The 20953-nt window shown below is 34.2% G+C and overlaps 3 protein-coding genes across 13 annotated transcripts; all 3 read left to right on the forward strand.

Annotated features, from left to right (window-relative positions):
* Positions 1-4277: 4277 nt before the first annotated feature.
* LOC129303792 (clathrin coat assembly protein AP180-like) lies at positions 4278-7005 on the forward strand. The gene is made up of 2 exons (XM_054943311.1): positions 4278-4562; positions 4690-7005. The coding sequence occupies exons 1-2, from the start codon at positions 4490-4492 to the stop codon at positions 6849-6851; spliced, it is 2235 nt and encodes a 744-aa protein (XP_054799286.1). The 5' UTR covers positions 4278-4489; the 3' UTR covers positions 6852-7005.
* A 900-nt stretch (positions 7006-7905) lies between these two features.
* LOC129300084 (uncharacterized) lies at positions 7906-15190 on the forward strand. 11 transcript variants are annotated; one of them, XM_054938633.1, is made up of 14 exons: positions 7906-8183; positions 8255-8892; positions 9155-9315; positions 10274-10334; positions 10844-10909; positions 11015-11100; positions 11279-11339; positions 12092-12304; positions 13137-13202; positions 13410-13489; positions 13570-13697; positions 14104-14176; positions 14340-14399; positions 14881-15190. In XM_054938633.1, the coding sequence occupies exons 1-11, from the start codon at positions 8042-8044 to the stop codon at positions 13682-13684; spliced, it is 1689 nt and encodes a 562-aa protein (XP_054794608.1). In that variant the 5' UTR covers positions 7906-8041; the 3' UTR covers positions 13685-13697; positions 14104-14176; positions 14340-14399; positions 14881-15190. The 11 variants fall into 11 exon arrangements, with proteins under 11 accessions (XP_054794608.1, XP_054794631.1, XP_054794591.1 ...); XM_054938656.1 differs by having other exon boundaries at positions 14122-14176; positions 14310-14399; XM_054938616.1 differs by having other exon boundaries at positions 14122-14176.
* A 3746-nt stretch (positions 15191-18936) lies between these two features.
* LOC129302452 (1-aminocyclopropane-1-carboxylate oxidase-like) lies at positions 18937-20731 on the forward strand. The gene is made up of 4 exons (XM_054941355.1): positions 18937-19093; positions 19216-19644; positions 19742-19897; positions 20245-20731. The coding sequence occupies exons 1-4, from the start codon at positions 18989-18991 to the stop codon at positions 20533-20535; spliced, it is 981 nt and encodes a 326-aa protein (XP_054797330.1). The 5' UTR covers positions 18937-18988; the 3' UTR covers positions 20536-20731.
* Positions 20732-20953: the final 222 nt, after the last annotated feature.

Consider the following 20953-nt stretch of genomic DNA (forward strand, 5'->3'; position numbering starts at 1 on the left):
CTCTACCTCCCATGCTACATTCCTATCCTTTGTTTTTGTTATCACTTAACAACTCTACTCTTCATTAATTAACTAACATACCTCAATATTAATAACAATAGCATCACCTTCTATTAAATAACCTCACCAACTCAACTGCCCATCCTCTCCTTATTAATAATGCTTCCTCTGGTCGATCAAAATACTTCCTTTCTTACTCTTGTAGTTTTGTATCAACTGCTCTTGCCTCCACCCATAAACAACAACATCACCTGTCGTTTGAGTGACCTTCATCCTTTAGACACCCCATGGAACATTTGCATCAAAGTAGATAGATCTGAAGTTCCTGTCTATCAAGCTAACAATGGCTGGTCGAGAAACATGATTTCCATCGACCTTATTGTCTTCGATAGTCATGTGCCAAGCAATACATTCTTCTGCATGTTAATAAAAAACTTTTACCATGAAACTAAACAAGCGTCTATATAGGGAGATCATATGCTTTAACAATTCTTGGACATCAAATAATGCACAGGTTCTTCTACCAACTTGAAGAAGGTAGAACTTACTACATACAAGGAGTCTCCATACGCAATAATGGTGAAGGCATTCATCCCAACTATCACATCCTATTTCATCCAACAACAATGATCATGATTGATCCCATCGCCATGAATGAGCATCCATTCCACTTCAAGGGCATAAAAAACCTGATGCAAACTTGGGTCTATGACTAGATTGCAATAGTTACACAATATGCAATGTCCTTTGAACTACACTATTGTCTTCTTAAAATTTTAGCAAACCCAATATCTTATTGCCTTCACAAATGTCAGCGGCATTTTGATGAGCATCGCAAGGCCCTCTTTGACAAAAGTTCTCGAGCTAGATATCATTCAGCTAGAGTTTACCATGAAAGATGAACAGTGGAGATTTCTTCGACTTTTTACACCTACAATATAAAGTCTCTAATAATATTTTATCTCACTCAAGTTTATTCTGCCATTAAACCAATATATTATGCTTTTTAAGACACCGTCCACTGCATTACTTGCTTCAAGGAGAAAATGCAAAAATTGCTTGGGAAGACTACAAAACAACAAACAAAATACCTCCATTTCAGTGTGTCATTCAGTATGCTTGGCTACAAATGCCTTAGGGTAATAAATCTCTCATGCATTCTACTTTCTTAAATACAGAGCACCAATTGACACTAACGACCATGTTCTTCTCAAGAAATTAAGATCCTGACAAACTTCTCCCCAGCCACTCGTGTATTTTGGGACACTCAAGACATAGCTGAAGTCCACCCAATCATCACTGATCTCCTTGCTTCTTGACAAATCAATTCCATTTGTAGCACATAAAACTTCCATTTTAATCTACAGTTCCTTTTTGTAGTGCAAGGTCACTATTTCAAAACTTATGCTCAATATATTTTATGTAGACTGTCTAATCTGTAGCATTTATGACCTTGCCAACTATCAGTAAAAATTGCCTACTTATGCTCTCTGTCTTTTCCTTGGAGTCTTATCTTTGTTGTTCCTCACATGCAGAAAGTATTTCACGTCCTCTCAAATTTGCTGTCTCGCCACCAATGCATGGCATATTTTAAAATACCCACGTCGACAGTTTTAAATTAAATAACATACTTAAGACTTGTAAATACAACCTAAGAGTGCCTGCTTAGACTTTGCTCTCCAACTCTATATCACCTTCAGTCCAACTCTAATAAGTGTTACGGTCTCTACAAGATAAATTAATAAAGTGGTTGCCTCTCTAAACAAAATAAATAACATAGATGCAGTCGTACATCTTGACAATTATAACTTGCAAATATTATATCAACTGTCTGAAATAAGAAAAAAAATTGGGGCTCCCAATTATAACTCTCCAATCGTAAAAAATTTGACAATACTTTGTCATTGTCAGTTTGCCTATGTATGTATAAATTGCATAATTTAATCTCACATTTTTAATTCACAACCCAAAGAAATAAAATGACAAGCGAAATAAGTGTACAACAAAGAAAAAGAGAGGTCTCCTTAATTAACCATGACTAAGTTACTTCAAGAAATTAATATTTCTTCCATATACTTCTCAAAATTGATTAAACATTGTCCTCCAAATTTTTTTATCATACCACTCTAAAATCAAATGTTCAAAATACACAAAAATATACTGTTCCAATAAATAAACCTCCGCTCATAACAAATACCGCAATACTTTGTGTTTGTCTGTTTGCCTATACACGTTGGGAAAATTAATCATCATAAATAAAATTAGGAGAAAATTAATCGTTGGGAAAAAAGATGATTGGGTTCAATTAATTAAACAACATTAAGTTACTACACAAAATTATCTCATTACACATATAACATATTTAATAATAACACAAAGTTTCAAAAAACCAACGCATCACAACGCTTGAAGTATAATTACTACTTCTACATATTACTCAATATTCAAATCAATCAACAAATCACTACTTCAACAAATCTTGATTCACTTGCAATTCAATTTTCACTATGCTACACGTTACGCAAAACTGAAGAAAAAAACCTAAAAAAAAAAAAAACTACAACAAAAAACTATTTTCGTAGCCTTTTATAGAACACATTTACAAAAAATTAAAACCAAAAATTAAACAAATTATGCTTCAAACTCCAAATCCTTCCAAACAGACGTCTTCATTTTATCCAATCTTGACATCTTCCTGTTCAAGCTCTACAATCAACTGCACACCTAATGAACTTCAAAAATTAAACAAACTATGCTTAAAATTCTAAATACTTCGAAACAGACGTCTTCGTTTTTTCTAACCTTCACATCTTCCTGTTCGAACTCGACAATCAACTGCACGGATAATTAGCTTCTAAATCATACACACACACATAATATCAAACAAACTAACCTTAATTGGTCATCTCACGAAATATAAATTAAATAACATCAACAACCTTTTCCTTCCAAAACCAATCACTTAATCATTCACACCAACTCTTCATTCTCCCAATCCATAACAGTTATATCATTCAACCATTATCAAATTAAAATCAAACTTTGACATAAAACCATACGTCAAAATAACTTCCCGTGCGTTTGGGCATATGTTCTAGTTCTTCCTTGTCACGTGCAGACAGCTTTCCTTTTTATTTTATTTTTTCCAAAGCTTTAAATCTCTATCTTGCTTCCACGTGTAGCCTTAGGATATAAAAAAATAGCCAAGTACTCATCTTTAATAGAATGACCAGTGTCCAAAACTGTACACATCATCATCAATTACTCCCATATTTTCTCCCTTTCCCATGTGATGTGTGTGTGTGTGTATACATATACCTATAAACCAGAGAACTAGGAATTACAAAAATATGAACTAAATACCTGCTATCTAGGTGTTAAGTTATTTATTTTTATATTATCACTACTATCTATTATGCATTATATATATATTTATATAATTTTTATTTTTTATAATTTTATTTTTTATATATTATTTCTATAGAATAAAAATGTGATTATTTTTGGAAAGTGTTACAATAGCCATAGGGACATTTTGATCAATTGAACACATTATTTTATAAATAAAATATTAGATTTTCTCTTTAAATTTGACTTAATTCTCGAGTATAAGTTCTTTTCTAACGAGATTTTTCAGCAATTGTCCCGAAAATATATCCATACAAGGATGCAACAAAACCACAGGCCCACAAACATTTAAAGCATCTGATTAAGATTGCTGTGGATGAACAGTAATCACCGCTGGTGTTTACAAAGGATTAAGAATAAGAACTAGGGATAAAAATTAAGAAATATTAGTTTTCATTTGTAAACTATGCAAAGATTAATTTTGGCTCCCACTTTCTTGTAATGTTTCATTTTGGCCCCGTGTGACAATTTATAGATTTGTTGTACAGCCTCTATCTCATATTATAAAGTAAATTTAAACTATTTTCTTAATATTAAAAAAGAATTGAAGTGATGGGACTGAAATGTGCAAGTGAATAAATTTAAAGTTATAATAAATGAATAGTATTTTTTAAATTTTTATTTTTATTTTAAAAATAAATTTATAAAGCATTATTATTGAATGTTATTAATATATGTCATTTTATTTTAAATTATTTTATAATTTGAAATTGATGAAGTGTTTTGTTATCATATTATAAACTGTGGATAATTCTAAATTTCTAACAAATGTGGAAAAATGACATCTCATGGTCTAATCAGAAATGGATATATTGGTCAACCAAAGGAATAAATCTTCCAGTTTTCGAGGATGACTTCCCATTCTCCACTCTGCACCACGCAAATGAAACATCTTCAACGCTAAGATCAGACATTTTCTGCATATTAACAGTCCATTTTCTTCTCTCCTAGACACCTTGCGCTCTCCCATAAACCCCACCCATCTCAGGGGAAAAAATAACCACCACCACCAACAACAACAACAAACATTCAATTCAAATAGCTGAAAAAAAACCTTGGAGATCGAAGTGAAATTTGAACAATGCACCATGGCTTGCAAGCTAAGGAAGGCCATAGGGGCAATGAAGGACCAAACCAGTATTGGCTTAGCCAAGGTAAGCAGTGCCGCAAATCTTGAGGTTAACATTCTTAAAGCCACCAGGCATGATGAAATTCCGATGGGAAATCGGCATGTGAATGAAATTGTTCTTCTCGTATCTTCCAACAAAGTTTTTGCTGCAGCTTGTGCCCAGTCCATTGGCAAACGAATCGGCAGAACTCGCAATTGGGTTGTTGCCCTAAAATCCCTCATGCTTGTTCTTAGAATCTTTCAAGACGGTGATCCGTATTTCCCCAGAGAAATTTTCCACGCCATGAAACGAGGTGCTAAAATTCTTAATCTCTCTAATTTCAAGGATGATTCCACTCCAAATTCTTGGGACTACACTTCCTTTATTAGAACGTTTGCTCTGTACCTTGATGAACGCTTAGATTGCTTTCTCACAGGAAAGCTTCAGCGTCGATTCACGTATTATCGTGAAGCAATCCAAAAGAAGAGCTTGAAACATAGTAATCTGTCTAATGAATCGGGGATTAAAGGCATGAAACCCACACTAGTGCTTGATAGAATTACTCATTGGCAGAAATTGTTGGATAGAGCAATTGGGTCACGTCCAACCGGGGCAGCAAAGAATAACAGTTTGATTAAGATTTCTTTATATGCTATTCTGCAAGAGAGTTTTGATCTGTACAGGGACATTTCTGATGGGCTTTCTGTGATCTTTGATAACTTCTTTCAGCTACCATATGAGGCATGTGCTATTGCCTACAAAGCTTGTGTCAAATCCTCTAAACAATTTGATGAGCTATCTGGATTCTATGCTTTGTGTGCGAGCCTTGGAATTGGGAAGACATCTGAGTACCCAAGTGTGCAAAAGGTGTCTAATGAGCTTATGGAGACATTGCAAGAGTTCATGAAAGATAGGGCTTCATTTTCTGCAAATAATGGTCAACCACTATCCCCAATTTGTGATTCCAAACGCAATCTTCTTCCAACTCTGCCAAAGGATACTAGTTCAGTTTCAGGCCAAGATGAATCTAATGAGCAATTTGAGGCACCTTTAAAGTTTTCGGAACGTGGATCTGAATATGGCTCTCAATGTGCATCATTGGAGGACCTCGTGATTTTTACTACTGATGCTGACTTGAGCCTGGGCAAGTCATTGCCAATTGATCAAACAAGTTCATGTTTTGACTTGGTGATTTTTGATGATTTCCAACAAGTAGAGAAATGTGATAGTCAAGCAAATGATCAGGATCAACAAAATAGAACTTTGAGTTCAAACCACGGTTCCATAGATTGTTGGGATTTGGTGCTGGCTGAGATAACATCTACACCCAAGCAAGTAGAGCAATATGATAGTCAAACAAGATATCAGGAACAGAAAATCACAACCTTGAGTCCAAACAATAATGGTTCCACAGATTGTTGTGATTTAGTGCTAGCTGAGATAGCATCTACACCCAAGCAAGTAGAGAAGCATGATAGTCAAACAACAGACCAGGAACAGAAAAATACAACTTTGAAGTCAATCAATGGTTCCATAGATTGTTGGGGTTTAGTTCTAGCTGAGATAGCATCTACACCCAAGCAAGTAAAGCAGCACGATAGTCAAACAAGAGATCAGGAACAACAAAACCTTGATTTGAATAATAGCTCCAAAGATTGCTGGGATTTAGTGTTTGCTAAGATAGGAACTACACCAGAACACACATCAACTAATAAATTGTCAAATGGCATAGGCTCACTAATCCTTGATTCATTATTTGATCAGCCTTCCTCAGTACCTCAAGCCCAATACAACCCATTCCTAGAAAATACAAGCATTGTTCCTTCCAGCCCTGAAAATTATAAAGTTGGTTTTGCTAATTTTTTTGATCTGGCACCAACATTTCGGGGAAATGTAACAATGGTTAGTGCTCACAATCCTCTTGAGGTAGCAATAGCACCCACCTCCACTGGTCAGAGCTATAATTCCCAGACTAGTTTGGCTCAGACTGTTGGTGACCTCAATGGGATGACACCACCGCCAACCTCTACTCCTCAAGTTACTTTTGGGACCAAGATGGTTGCAGAACCAACCTTTCATGCTCAAAGTTTGAATACAGTCACTGAAGCCTTAAGCACACAAAATGTTGATATGGCACTGACAGAACCAACCCTTGCTCCTCAGAATGCCAACAAGAACATGGTCTCTTCAACCTTTTGGGCTCTGGATCTTGATGATACACAGTCAGAAGCACCAGTGTGTTGTTTAAAGAACTCTAGTGAGACAACGAACACAAAAATCAGTACCAGAGACGAACCCTTTGAGGCGTGGATTGATGCAATTACTAATAATTAGCGAACCTCTAGTGAGTTAAAACAAGAGCAAAGTTTGTTGAAGCAGGAAAATAAAATTATCGTTTCTCTTGTAAGTTGAAATTTCAACATTTAGTTTTCATGGCAAAAAAGGCTAATTATTTCTAAGAGCCAATAATGAGAGTTTTCAAGAGAAATAATTGATGCACTGTTTCCCTTTTTTTTTAACCACTAACATTCTGCTTGTTAAATAATGTCTTTCTAGTATAATGAAAAGAATTAATCCCCAATAACTTAGTAAATTAATATCCAAATTTTTATTTAAAAAAATGCTCATATTTAGTATTTGATTGTACTTTGAATAAAATTTCTGCTTGTATACAAACACACACAAACATAAAATACCTTCCATAAAAAGATACATGTGCACAAACAAACAAAAAATGTTTAAATTATTTATATTCCATGCATATTATTAGAAAAATTAACCATTTGGTTTCTTAACTCAATTAAAATTCATTCTATGAACTTTGACTTATTGCAATTAAATTTTGTAATTTTAATTCAATTAAAACTCAATTATTAAATTTTCACTGAGTGCAACTCAATCTCTATAATTTTAATCTTTTAATATGTTAGTCCTACATTTTTTTTTAAAAAAATATAAGGATTAAAATTATTTATTGAACCATAACTAACGTTTTAAATGGTTAAATGATTTGCATTAAGTTAAATTTAGAACTTGAGTTTTTTTTTTTTGGTACAAAAGGGGCTAAATTGAGTCTTGGTCAAAACTATAAAAACTCAATTACACCAAGTCAAAATTTAAGAGTAGAATTTTATTTCAATTAAAATTATAAATGCCAAAGGATTAATTTTTCCTATATCATATATTATTATATAATAATATAAATTAAAAATAAATTACGTTTTTTATTGAAAGACAATAATAAAAGTACACAAGATCACACAGGCTAGAACTAATAAGATAAGATTCCGAAAAATAAATTACGTTATTCATGAATAATTGACCCGAAAAATGGTATTTATGGGTCGAGGATGAAGGAGAAATAAGCATGGATAGGAATATTGGAATATGGACCTCCATTGTCCACCCAAAACCAAAAAATGAACAGTTGGTTGGTCCGACAGTCCTAAACCCCCCAAAACCCTGTTTCGATCTCCGCCTCAGTTCAGAACCATAGCTGCTGAGTGCCTCAACCGAATCGCAAGATGGTGCATAAACCTTGGAAGATCATACCAAGACCCCTGCTTGAAACCATTTTAAACAACCACGTTCAACACCCTCGCGTCCCTCAGCCTCTCATTCTTCACGGACCCAGAGGCGTTGGGAAAACCACTCTAATACTCGAACGTACATTCCCATCAGCCTTCTCTCGTGGTTCAGTTCTCAATTCACTTTCTCTTACAGTTTTTAGTTTCCAGGTTTGCTTGGCGATTGGAACAAAGGCCCCCACCTCACTGGGTATGTAGATTTTGCTGAAACCATCAAAGATCACCACCCGCAATACAATCAGTCATTTCCATGGACTTCTTGGTCGAATTGCCCTCCACCCACTTTGTCAGATTGCCGGCAGAAGCTTGAACACGTCCTGGAATCCATGGCAGAAAAAGGGATCATGCTTGGAACCATCACCTCCCGGCAAATATTCACCACTCTAAACAAATGGCATGGTTTAAATACAGCACTCAAGCGTATATTGCAGAGCAGTATTGCTTCAAAATCTGCTGTTTCAAACAAGGTTTCGCTCTCCAGATTGTGGGATCACGCAGTTTTTGCGGTATCTGCTGGATATAATGCCAATGAGATTGATCGGATTTTGGGGTTGGGTGAGAAGGGGCGTAGCCTGTCTGTTGAGGAGGCTTCGTATTTCAAGGAGGCAATTGTGGCACTGAAACTGGCAAAGGAGGTTATTAAGGTTCAACAAGGTTGGAGAGCTAATGCCATTGCTCATCTGAACAGGACAGGTGGGTTTTCAAGGTCTTTGGCACATTGTTGTACTGACTGGCCCTGTTTATTGTTGGAGTTGTTGTCACAAGCTGCTGAAATTGATCATTTTCAGGTAGTTATGTTATGTCCGCGCGCGCGCGTGTGTGTGTGTCTAGATGCATATATATGTTACTTGTAATAACTGAATAAACATATATATATATACATATCATGCTAGTATCATGCCACCTGTGGTTTAGTTTTTGGCTTTGAAATGATTCCAAAGCAATGTTTGTGGGAATGCATTCTCCTCTATGGTGTGTAGAATAAATTTGAGTAAGTTTTTAGAAGTGAATTGGATGTTCAAATTGCTGATGCTTTCAAATTACTTGCAGCCAAAGTTGGTTATTAACAATGTTGAAGTTTTGAAACATGCAACTCTAAATGGTGAGTTGTCAGTTAGCGGATCACTGTATCATGATAGTTTGATATGGAGAATAATTGCTTTGGGTGTAAACGTACGTAGTTTACCTGTGATCTTGGTGACATCTGATAGGTATGTTCCATTAGCTTCACTTTTACTCACCCTTTACCTTTAATGATATTTACGATCTGAAACTCTTATTTAAATTTGACAGGAATAAGCACCAAAGTTTTATTTTTTTTTTAATGCATATTTGTTGTACGTGAAATGGTTCCAAATTTAAGAGCATCTGTTTTTCTTACATGGTTTTACGTTTTCCTTTTCTGGGCCAGTAAGGACTTATGACTTGGGTTTGTTTATGTGGATTTTTGAACACTCATTTCCCTTATATATATATATATATATATAAACTCATTTTCCCTATTCCACGCCCAAGACTTAGAAGTTGGGATTCTTGTTCATTTTCTGGATGCTCACTTATTTTAGGAGCATAATTTGAGTACTGGCGTGCTGCATTTTTTTTTTTTTTTTTTTTGAGTAATGATCATGTGATATGGATAAATTAGAAGCATCAGACGAGTGAACTACCAGATGGCTGACAATACAGATAACATGAAAAGATAGAATCTTTGTCCCAAAAAAAAAAAACATGATAAGATAGAATCATTAAGAGCATTTTATAGTTAAAAATTCATTATTTGTATACCAAATATGTGTTCTATGTTGATAATAACCGGTCATTTGTGTTTCCTTTTGCGCTGTAGTATATTAAAAATTAATTTGTAGGCTTAAGAGTTGAATTTTTTGCATTGATATCTGTCAATTTCCAAGCAATTAACTTTCAACATCGTTGGCCTGTGGTCTTTGTATACCCACTCTTTCCCTGATTTTTTTTTGGTTTCTTGTCAACTTCTCAACCATCTTTATAACAGAGGTTCGTGCCTATGTTTAGTTGATTTTTCTCATGTCTTTTCTCCCTTGTGCAAAATGTTTTTATTATAATGTAGCATTTTAACTTGTTGGAATATTTTATACGCGTATGGTCATTCCAGTCTGTTCAAGAATTCTAATACCTTCTTGTTTGATTCAGCTACTATTCATACAAAGCTTTCTTGGATTTTGGATTTATTGACATATTCATCTCCCGTGAGGTACTTCAATCAAAATCATTTACTTTTTTTTCTCTTTCACACATCACATACTAACAGTTCTATGTGGACGTGGGGTTGCAGATGCAAGAATGTAATGTACTTGAACTCAAAAAAAGCCAAAGTAATCAATTTGTATTTTTCTGTCTCCCTTCTTGGAGTCAATAAATGAGACTGAATAATTCAATGCTTCAAGCTTCCCAATTTTAAGAAAACTCAAATTACATCTTAATGTGTTTACATCTTGGAAAACAAAATCATTGTTGTGAGAAATGCTATTGTTTGTATGTGTATCTATGGAGGTGCATTCAGCCATTCACTTTCTTCAGCTAAGTTCTAATTAATTTCCTAAGGTTGCTTCTGCAATATAGTTATGAAGTGAGTATATTTTTTATGCTCATTTTAATGAGATATGAAGAATTGTCTATAACAGTTTAAGATTTCATTTGATCACAGACCCTGTCCATTTGGTTTGTGCATTACTTTATGTCACTCATTCAATTAACTGGCAGACCTTTGGATGGACTCCACAAGAAGCTAAAATGCACATGGTTGCTGATTATTTCAGTCACTCTGAAGTAAGGAGGCCGTGCTATCTTGCTGTAACTTTTCAGTTTCTTTGCCTTTTATTTTAGTTCCAGGAATATATTTGTATGAATTAACCAGTATTTTTTTAATTGCAGTGGACCATTATCATTGAGTTACTTGGTCCAAGCCCTCGACACCTATTTGAACTTTATGTTCTCAAACAAAGCAATTATTACCAGAAGTAAGAATTATTTGATCCTACTCCCAACTAGTGTCATCTTAGCAATCTTACATAACATGTCTAATTGCTTTCCACCAGTTTTTATGCAGTGTGATCTTTTTACGTGATTGGTACTATATCTTTGTTTAGGATTTTGCTCATACTTTTCTTTTCTTTTTTTCTTTTTTTTCAAATGTAGGATTGCTGGAGACAAGAGTGCCTTTGAGGACATTTTAGATGCTTATTTAGCATATTTGCAAGTAAGTTTCAGCTTCCAACATATGCTTGAAATCACATGTCCCTTTTTTAGTAAGAGTAAATTACTCATCATCCCTTGAGAGAAATTCAAATTGCACAACTGTCCTTACTATTTTGAAAATAAACACTTGCCCTCGAAATCCATATATTACCAAAATGCCTTTAAGAATATAAACTGCATTCTTTTATTAAAAATATTGTTAAACTTATGTTCCATTGTTATTTATTTTTTCCTTAGCATTGTAAATTTATAGTAATTAGGTCCAAGTCCCATGCATTGCAAGGAACCTAAAAATGGAGTCATACTATTCACGACTTATGAGCAGTGCTTCTTATTAGAGTTTTTATATTTTATATTGATACTTGTGTTTATTAATACACATTTTGATCTTGATATTAAATTTCGTCTAAAATTAGTTAAATTTGAAAAGTTAGGTATTTTATATTTCTTCATTTATAAATTTAATATCTTTTATAGCTATGTTGTGGTTAAAATAAGTGTAAATTCACCTGTTTTATCTGTAGCAGTTGTTTCAGGTGAGGTAAAGCTACAGAATTTTTGGTTTTCTGATTAAAATTCCATTACATTAGTAGTTAAATTTTTGGTTTTATGATTAAAATTCAATTATTTAAATATTTGTATATCTAATTATCCCTGGTCTACTTTCTACTGTTAAACCCAAATAGTTTCATAATATTCTTCTGTAATTTTTATTAATGTGTCCTCATGTTTCCTTATGAAAACTTCATTTAGATTACTGTTGTAAATCCTGCCATGGATAGAGCATTGGAGATCTTGCAAAAGTTTGCATTTGATGTGCGTGCTGGAAAGGTTTCAAAAGATAAATTACGTTTTGGAGCACCTTGGAGACATCCCCCGCAGACTGATGACCCTACATCAAACATGAAATGGGCAAAGCTTCAACTAATGGATTTTATTCAGTCTCTAGTCAACACAGAATTTGGGGTAAGTTTGCTTATCCCTTGTATTTCTCTCTAGTCCTTTTGCGGGAAGATTCCTTGTTGCAAAAATGGAAGCGAATAAGACGTATATTCAGTAGGAAAATGTGAAATTATAACATGTTGCATGTATCTGTATATTGTCTGATGAGAAAGCTTTCTTTCTCTGTTACTCCACTACTTTTAAATTCCGTGCAGAAAGTATTAAAAAAAGGAGGGGAGGTTCAAATATGCCTTCAAATAATCTGATGACTTCGTGCTTGCACTTCTCGTGTATGGATAAGGAACCTTGTTGATTCAATGGAAGAATTTTTGTATATCCTATGCCATGTGAATTTTGAGGAAGTGACATAATTGGATGAAAAAGATGAGATCTCAAATAGTAATCTTCAAGATATATGAAATGATTCATTTGATTACCTGATAGTTTTTGCTCAGTGATATTTTTCTGATAATATTTGATCTTCAGGATAAAAGGATGTTGTTTTACTGCGTAATGCTCTTCTGCAATTTTGATCTTTGAACTCTTTAATTGTGAAGTCTCTGCAAGTGAAATTTTTATTGCCAAGGTTGGATTGACAATTTCAGAAAGGCAATAAGTCTTCGTCTATATAATTCAGTAGCCAAGATTGCATGTTAAAGAATTACGGACAAAATTTATTTGGAATCCTCGAATGATTGTTTCATTTACCCTTATTACCAGTCCATGATTCCACTCTCTGTATAATTGTGCATTCTTTGAAATTTTTTGGTAGATGAAGGTACTCTTAGTTTGAACTCTAGCATGGTAGAGGTATTCTGTAATCCATGGCATAACGCTGCTCACTTTATCACTGCAGTTTAATTATCTAGCGGATTGCAGCCTAGAAATATTTGATGATCCTTCTGCTGTTGCACTATTGGAGGTACATCTCTTTGATTAAACCATAGACCAACTCTTGGATTTTCACTGCAGGAAATTAAGAAACTGGCTGTTGATATTATCTTAATTTTTAGACTAACAGAAGTAGGAAGACCTTAGATTTAATTTAATTAATCATCGAAATTTTCAGTATTATATCTTTTTTCTTGGAAATGTTGATCTGCTAAATCCTGGCCTTTTTTTCCTGTAGGTAGGATTGCTTTATGCACAAAGAGACCCATCTTTCATGCGCCCTGTCTCTCGGGGAATACAGAGGTGCCTTGTAAGATGGTTAGTAATTTTCTCAAAATTCAGTACACTTAGAATGATCGGGAACTTGTACAAATATTTAAGCTGGCCTTTGGTTGTAGGCTTGTCCAGCAGCGGATGGAACTGGGTTTCTGCAACTCTATTTATTTCCTGTGGCATAGGATATTACGTGGACGAAGTTATCGCCATTTGATGTTGGAAATTGGCTATAAATAGAGAATGGAAGTATGTAAGGCATTTATTTAATCATTTTCAGTTTTTGTTTTTTTGTTTTTTGTTCATTTTTCCTCCCCTTAATTGATGCTTGCTTGATGAGCCAATATGTGGAAAATGCATGAAATGGCCAATATATAAGGCATTTTTTCTGGTATCATGATCAAGTTAGAAAATGAGGAAACTAGCGGAAAGCAGTTATGTGGAAGCTAGAAGCAAACAGATGTTGTTAATGACTTCTTCCCAATCGAATGGCCTCCTCTACCTTCCTTGTCTATAGTCATGCTATTTTCCTTGATCCTCCCACCATTATCTCATTATTATTATTATTATTATTTTGTGTGTGTGTGTGTGTGTGTTTTTTTTTTTAGGGGAGAGGGGGGGTTTTAATTTGAGTGTAGTTTTATTTTCATTTGTCTTAGACTTGGTTTAACTCCCAGGTTTCCTTCGGAATTGACAAAGTGAGGAAGTCTTCTATGAAATTCATGGAAAGATGTAAGTGATTTTGATTAAGGCCAACTTTCTAATTCCCTAAATGGAAATAATTGAAAATGGCCACGACAGTGCTTTTTGCTTACTAAATCGTATCACAATTGATGCCATATTCTAGTCTGGTTTTCTCACACAGGTTACTGAAACAAACCTTTCTTCCATGCAGTTTACACCAAGCAGGTGCTTACACCCGTGCCAACGCTTTATTTTTAAGAATGGTCAAGTTGTGAGATTTTCCTCCTTAATCCTAATTTTTTATACTATTTAATAATTCATTATTCAATAATTTCATGATTAACAAATAACAAGTGATGACGAAATATGTTTTGCTCATCCAATTCATGCATCTGATCTGGATTGTTCTACTAGACACGTCTCTCCATATACTTGTATGTACCGAGTCTGAAAAATATGCTGTACTGTTAGTAGTTTGTGAATATTGCCGCTTGTAAGACACACACACACACAAACACACACACACACCTGGCAACTGCTGGCTAGTGCTACGCTGGGATGCCTAATTGTTATGATTTAATCAAATGCATTGTTTTGTCTCTTGTATTTGTAAATCCATCTCTTGCGGGTGCTGTGTTTGATGTTGCAATAAAGATCAAAAGATTTCTCAACTAGAAGTCTTTATGTTCTTCTCTCACTGTACTGTGTCTTCAACTTCTCTACACAGTGACGCTGTCTTCTTATTTGAGCAGGTTGTTCTGCATTTAGTGCCTAGTTTCCATAAAAAAGGCTCAAGCCTGACTGACTTCAACAAGGATCTCTTCAGGCACGCATGACTTTGGTATTTATGACAAGGTCATTCTCAGTTCAATCATCCTTTATGGTGGGGCAAGAAACCACTTGGATTAATAGATATCTCTCTACTTGTTTGCACATTCAAGTGTCAAAGACGAATTGTATAAAATGAATAATACGCATGCAAGTTTTTAAGTGTGCTTGGCATGCATATACCCATTTTTTTCCAGTAAAATAATTCTGTTTCTATGGGGGTTTCAAGTGACATATATATTGGTTTGTGTGTTGTAAAATCAGTTGACTAGCATTTTCAGACTTGGGGAGGAGGGATACATGGATGTGTGAGAGAGGGGGGTGGAGATTTTTGTGTGCTGTATATGCATACTGAACTCAAGGGACTTCAATGGGAGTTCAAGATAATCCATATTGAATTAGGATGTGATCCTTTGGATAGAAACAATAACACCAACGATGTTGCATTCTTAGAGCTCAAACTCAACTTTTAGCTAAACATGTACAATTTCTTGCCAGTTGAACCAAGCATCCAGTTAAAGAGAGAGAGAGAGCTTGCAATTACATGATTAACATGCTAGTGTCCTTATCTGCAATTGCAACAAATATCACCTACTTTTGTGGAAGCATATTGAGATTTCATCATTCTTTAGCAGACATAAATATGGTGAATTTTGACCTACCCCTTAAAGTTATAACTTTTTTTTCTTCTTTTTTAATGGATTTGCACCAACCTAGAGTTTGGCTTTCATATGCAGATATGTTTGAAAATATTAATGCTATTCTGGAAGCAAGTGTATGGTGGTCCTGTAATAATAAGCAGCAGATAGTATGACTCGGACAAGAAAATTGAAAGAAAATTTTAAAGGCGTTTCAAGCTTATCTTTATAATAATGACTATTGCATTTGGGGAAGGTTCATGTACCAGTCCTTTTTAAATGGATATCTATGGCTCTAAAATAGAACAGAAAGTAATTTCTTCAAGATATCTGGAAAATTACTTTCAAAAACTAATAATTTATACTTATGACGATTGAGGATTTAAAAATTATGTCTCACTGACAATAGAAAAAAGTTACTTATCATTGATGTTTGATAAGATTACAACTTGATATTACCAAGTGTTTTACTTTTATTCAAATATAATAACAAATTTAAAACATCATCATTACATTCGGGAAACGACGTAGTAAATTTTGAAAAACATGATTAACTTCTAGGAGTGCTATCAGTTATTATTTGTATAATCGAAAAGAAATGACTTTTAACATTCTTGACCGTTATTAATACAAGCTATGGATTCATAAGTTTAAGTGTTATTTTTCTAGTTCTTTTATTTATTTATTTTTTTAATGATCCATGAGTCACTAAAAAAAGAAAACTTGGATTGTTTTTGTAAATGGGTGTTTGAATGAAATTTAAGAACAGGCGTTTTACCAAAAGAGACACAGAGAAACTTGTGTGTCAAAGGAATAATTAATCAACTCAATTTCATATTTGTGTTGTTTTGTTGAACTAGACACGTTATGCCTATGTAACTTACGCAAAATTGAAAAATAATTTATACTATTTATAATTTATGAATAATATATAAAATCATTTCCTTCCTTGTTTACATATGCTTGCCTGCATTGTATGGAGTCCGACAATTATTCATAGTTTGCAAATAATATAACTTGTAGGGATTTTATATTTTATTTAGCATGATTAATACAAGAAATTATTTACAAATTTTAAATTATAAAATTAATTAAAATTTATCACTATCCTCAATATCATATCGATTAATAAAATACATATAAAATCTATGACAAGCCATATTTTCAATGAACAAGGACAGAGGATGACGCTTGACTTCTTTTTGATATAATGGCAAAGTTCTCCCCAACAAGCATTTAATACTACTATATATCTAAGATTTAAACTCAAAATCACCGATTAAGTTAGCATAACTCTTTATTAATTGGTGTTTGACTTTTTCACGGTCATCCAAAACCAGATGTAATGGGCATTATAGTCATTAGATAGCATATGTTATTTGCAACCAAGAACTTGGGGATCTCAACCTCGGGCTCGTGGCCATTTCAGTATTTGGTGGGACTTTCTGGTAATTAGAATAGTTCAGAGGGACTTAAATAATTCTCCCAGGACGATACTCTGCCATAAAAGGTGGGAGATCAGTGGCGAACCATTGGCATGGGAAGTGAACGAATGGGACAAGCCACATGACCTCTTTGTGGATTGGGATAAGTCCACAAAAAGTTGTAATTTTTTTTTAATTAACAAAAAAGAACATTCAAATATTCACGCGTGTATCTGATTGCTGCCTCAAACTTTCCCATCTTCCTCTGTCCATTCATTCTTTGATTCTTCCAGGTCCCCACTCATTTCCAATTTACATTCACTGTATTTGTGTATCTCTGTAAAAACTTTAACAGAATTATCAATACCACAATTTATTTATTTATTTATTTGAATATCTAACTGAATCAGATTTGAGTATTGTCTCATTTAAATGGAGATAATTCTTTCAAAAACAACTTCTGCATTTGTTTTGATTCTATAAATATACACATTAGATACTCCAGTTAAATGAACTTAATTTTAAGTATCTTGAGTCTAAATTTTATCGATGAAAAAAATTATAATTTTTATCATTCTACGACTTGATGCAGCTTAAATTCTTATCAATAGTATTAAATATAACATATTTTTCATAAAAAAATAATGAATTTATATATTTAATTAAAACATTTTTTACCTTTTTCCATTTTTAACTTAAAATTAATAGTTAAAAAAACAATATTCTTACATTTACTTTATCCAACATGCAGAATAATAAAGTTATAATTATTCAAAGTCAAATAATTCAAATTAGAAATACACAGAAAATCCAAAGCCTCGTGACACCAAACCCACCAAACAAGCACCGCTTTAGTTTTTGGTGTATGTTCCCATTCTTTCTTCTAATTTTTATGTCCTCACAAAACACAATCCAATATATCAACTTCATGATTCCCTCTCTCTCTGTCTCTGTGTGTGTGTGTGTGTGTGTTATACACTAAAAATCACATCACATAACTTATTAAGCGTGTGGCTTTTTAATTTGTACAAGAGGGCAAATGTTTAAGTATAAAGGTCAAACTAAGACTGATTATGTTATTTGGCTCACGCATATTTGTCCATATATGAATTTTCCCTTCATTGTTCAATTTAAGCTATTCTGTTTTGAGCTTAATTTGGACTGCGACACTGCATGTGCGTTTGTATCGCATCTTTTAAAAAAAAGAGAAATAAAATAAAGTAGCGGTTCTCATTGCTTTGGAGACTATTGAGCCCAGCAACATGCACGCATTTGCTGCTGCATTTTAGTAGTCTTATCGTTATCACGAAGCATTTTAAAAGCTATCAATACTATGCTTGAATAGTTCTAATAATAATAATAATAATAATAATAATAATAATAATAAGAATAATATACACACATATAAATAAAATATATCAGCTGATAATTTTTTTAACTAAAGATTTAGATTTCATGATTTTAAAATAATTAAAACATTAAGTGTATCATTTCCATAAATTTGCTTTTTAATTGATAATATTTTTGAAGGTACAAAATATGTAAAATTAAATGAATGATTTATTTTGAGAAAGAAAATGAATATTTAATTCCTCGCTGCTCGGAAGTTGGATCCTTAGTTGGAAGTGTGTCCACCCATTTAGTTGAAATAACATTGGACAGCTTCAACTATATAGATTATTTTTAAATTTGTCCCGAAAAGGATTTTCCCCAACTATATATATATATATATTTCAGAAATATCCAAAGTTGTATATATACACAATACTTTTTAAAAGAAGAGAGTGGTGCTGCATACTTTAATTTAATTATTTTGAAGCATCTATAATTTATTCATATATTTTTTATTTTATAATATTTTAAGAGTTAACTTCTTTGCCTTCGTCATGCTAACCCACAGGCGTGCCTATAAATGGCAACAAGCCAGACTCTATTCTGCACAATAATTGATCAGACACAGAGAGAGATCGATGGAGAACTTCCCAGTTATCAGCTTGGAGAAGCTCAATGGTGACGAGAGAGAAGCAACAATGGTGAAAATCAGAGATGCCTGCGAGAACTGGGGATTCTTCGAGGTACACTACACAGACACACGCAGTTTTAATCAATCAGATTCGTTGTTCTTTTTCATGAAGAAATATATATCATCCTATTGATATGATACGTGCATGAATGTGTTTTGCTTTTTTTCATCCAGGTGGTGAATCATGGGATACCCCACGAGTTAATGGACACAGTGGAGAGACTCACCAAAGAGCATTACAAGCAATGCATGGAACGGAGGTTCAAGGAGTTCGTCACTGGCAAAACCCAAGCGAACGTCGACGACGACTCAGTTCAAATAAGCGATGAGATGAAAGACATGGACTGGGAAAGCACCTTCTCCTTGCGTCATCTTCCAGAGTCCAACATTTCCGACTTGGCCGATCTCTCCGACGAGTACAGGAAGGTGATGAAGGAGTTTGCTTCCAAGCTAGAGATAGTAGCAGAGAAGCTTCTGGGTCTGTTGTGTGAGAATCTTGGGTTAGAGAAAGGCTACTTGAAGAAGGTATTCGATGGGTCATCTAGAGGACCAAATTTTGGGACCAAGGTGGCCAACTATCCGCCATGTCCCAACCCAGAGAAGGTGATGTCGAAAGATATATTGTCTAAGTTATTTGATTTATACAAATCCCAGACTTTATGTATTAATTACTAGATGTGAGGCTTTTTTTCTTTAATAGGTGAAGGGGCTTCGTGAGCATACAGACGCGGGTGGGATCATCCTTCTTTTCCAAGATGATAAGGTCAGTGGCCTACAGATTCTTAAAGATGGTCACTGGGTTGATGTGCCTCCATTGCCCCACGCTTTAGTTATCAACATCGGTGACCAGCTTGAGGTACGTACTTACTTTTAATTACTGTAGTCTTCTTTTCTTTTTATATGATGTTTCAGCATGATTGATCAGTTCAACGGAGTTACTAATTAAAAACCAAACCTATCATTGACCCCATCGAAATACTGGTTTAGGATTAATATTTAAAACTGGAGTTAAATAGTAATGAGACCACCAATAGCATTTTATTGAACCGGTTAAGGCATTGGTTCAACCGACTGGATTGACTCAATTTTCAATCCTATAGTTCAACCACAATACAATCATTGAACCGTTAACTTGTATCTTAGCCATAGTTGATGAATAACCAGTCCAATTTTCTTAACATTACATGATCGCGGAGGAAACAGGTCATAACGAATGGGAAGTACAAGAGCGTGGAGCACCGAGTGATTGCGCAAAAGAATGGGACGAGAATGTCAGTAGCATCATTCTACAATCCAGCAAGTGACGCTTTGATCTACCCAGCCCCACAACTAGTTGCAGCAGAGAAGCACAAGAACCGCCAGCTTTACCCTCAATTTGTGTTTCAAGACTACATGCAGCTCTATGCCAAGCTCAAGTTCGAAGCTAAAGAACCCAGATTTGAAGCTTTCAAAGCATCTTCTCTCAATCAGCTGGGTCCAATCCCAACTGCTTGATTATAATTAAATTAATCTGTGTTTTATAATCTCAGGCTTGTCAATAAAAATCAATAAGCTTGTAGAATGGGTGTGAGTGTGAATAATTTGGTCTAAAGGAAGTGGGTGATCATCATGAGGATATGAGACGTGGTATTGTATCAATAATCAGTACACAGCCAATTAATAATAATTGATGTGAGTCAGATCATACTAAGGATGTGTTGCTTAATTGAATGATGAATTTGATAGCATTAATGTCCTTTCTCTGTCCCAACTTGGAAGGCCTATTAATGGGACCACCATTGATGATGGTGACAAATAATTTGACCGGCCAATGTATCTATTTCTCTATGCCATGCCAGATGCCAACTATGGCAACACAAATGGGAGAAAAATAATTCAACTTATTTGTCAGTATTCCAAAAATTATCGCCCT

The sequence above is a fragment of the Prosopis cineraria genome, unplaced genomic scaffold (genome assembly GCF_029017545.1).
Source record: "Prosopis cineraria cultivar Desert tree isolate PC_DT_omini unplaced genomic scaffold, ASM2901754v1 PC2, whole genome shotgun sequence".
Classification (NCBI taxonomy): Eukaryota; Viridiplantae; Streptophyta; class Magnoliopsida; order Fabales; family Fabaceae; genus Prosopis; species Prosopis cineraria.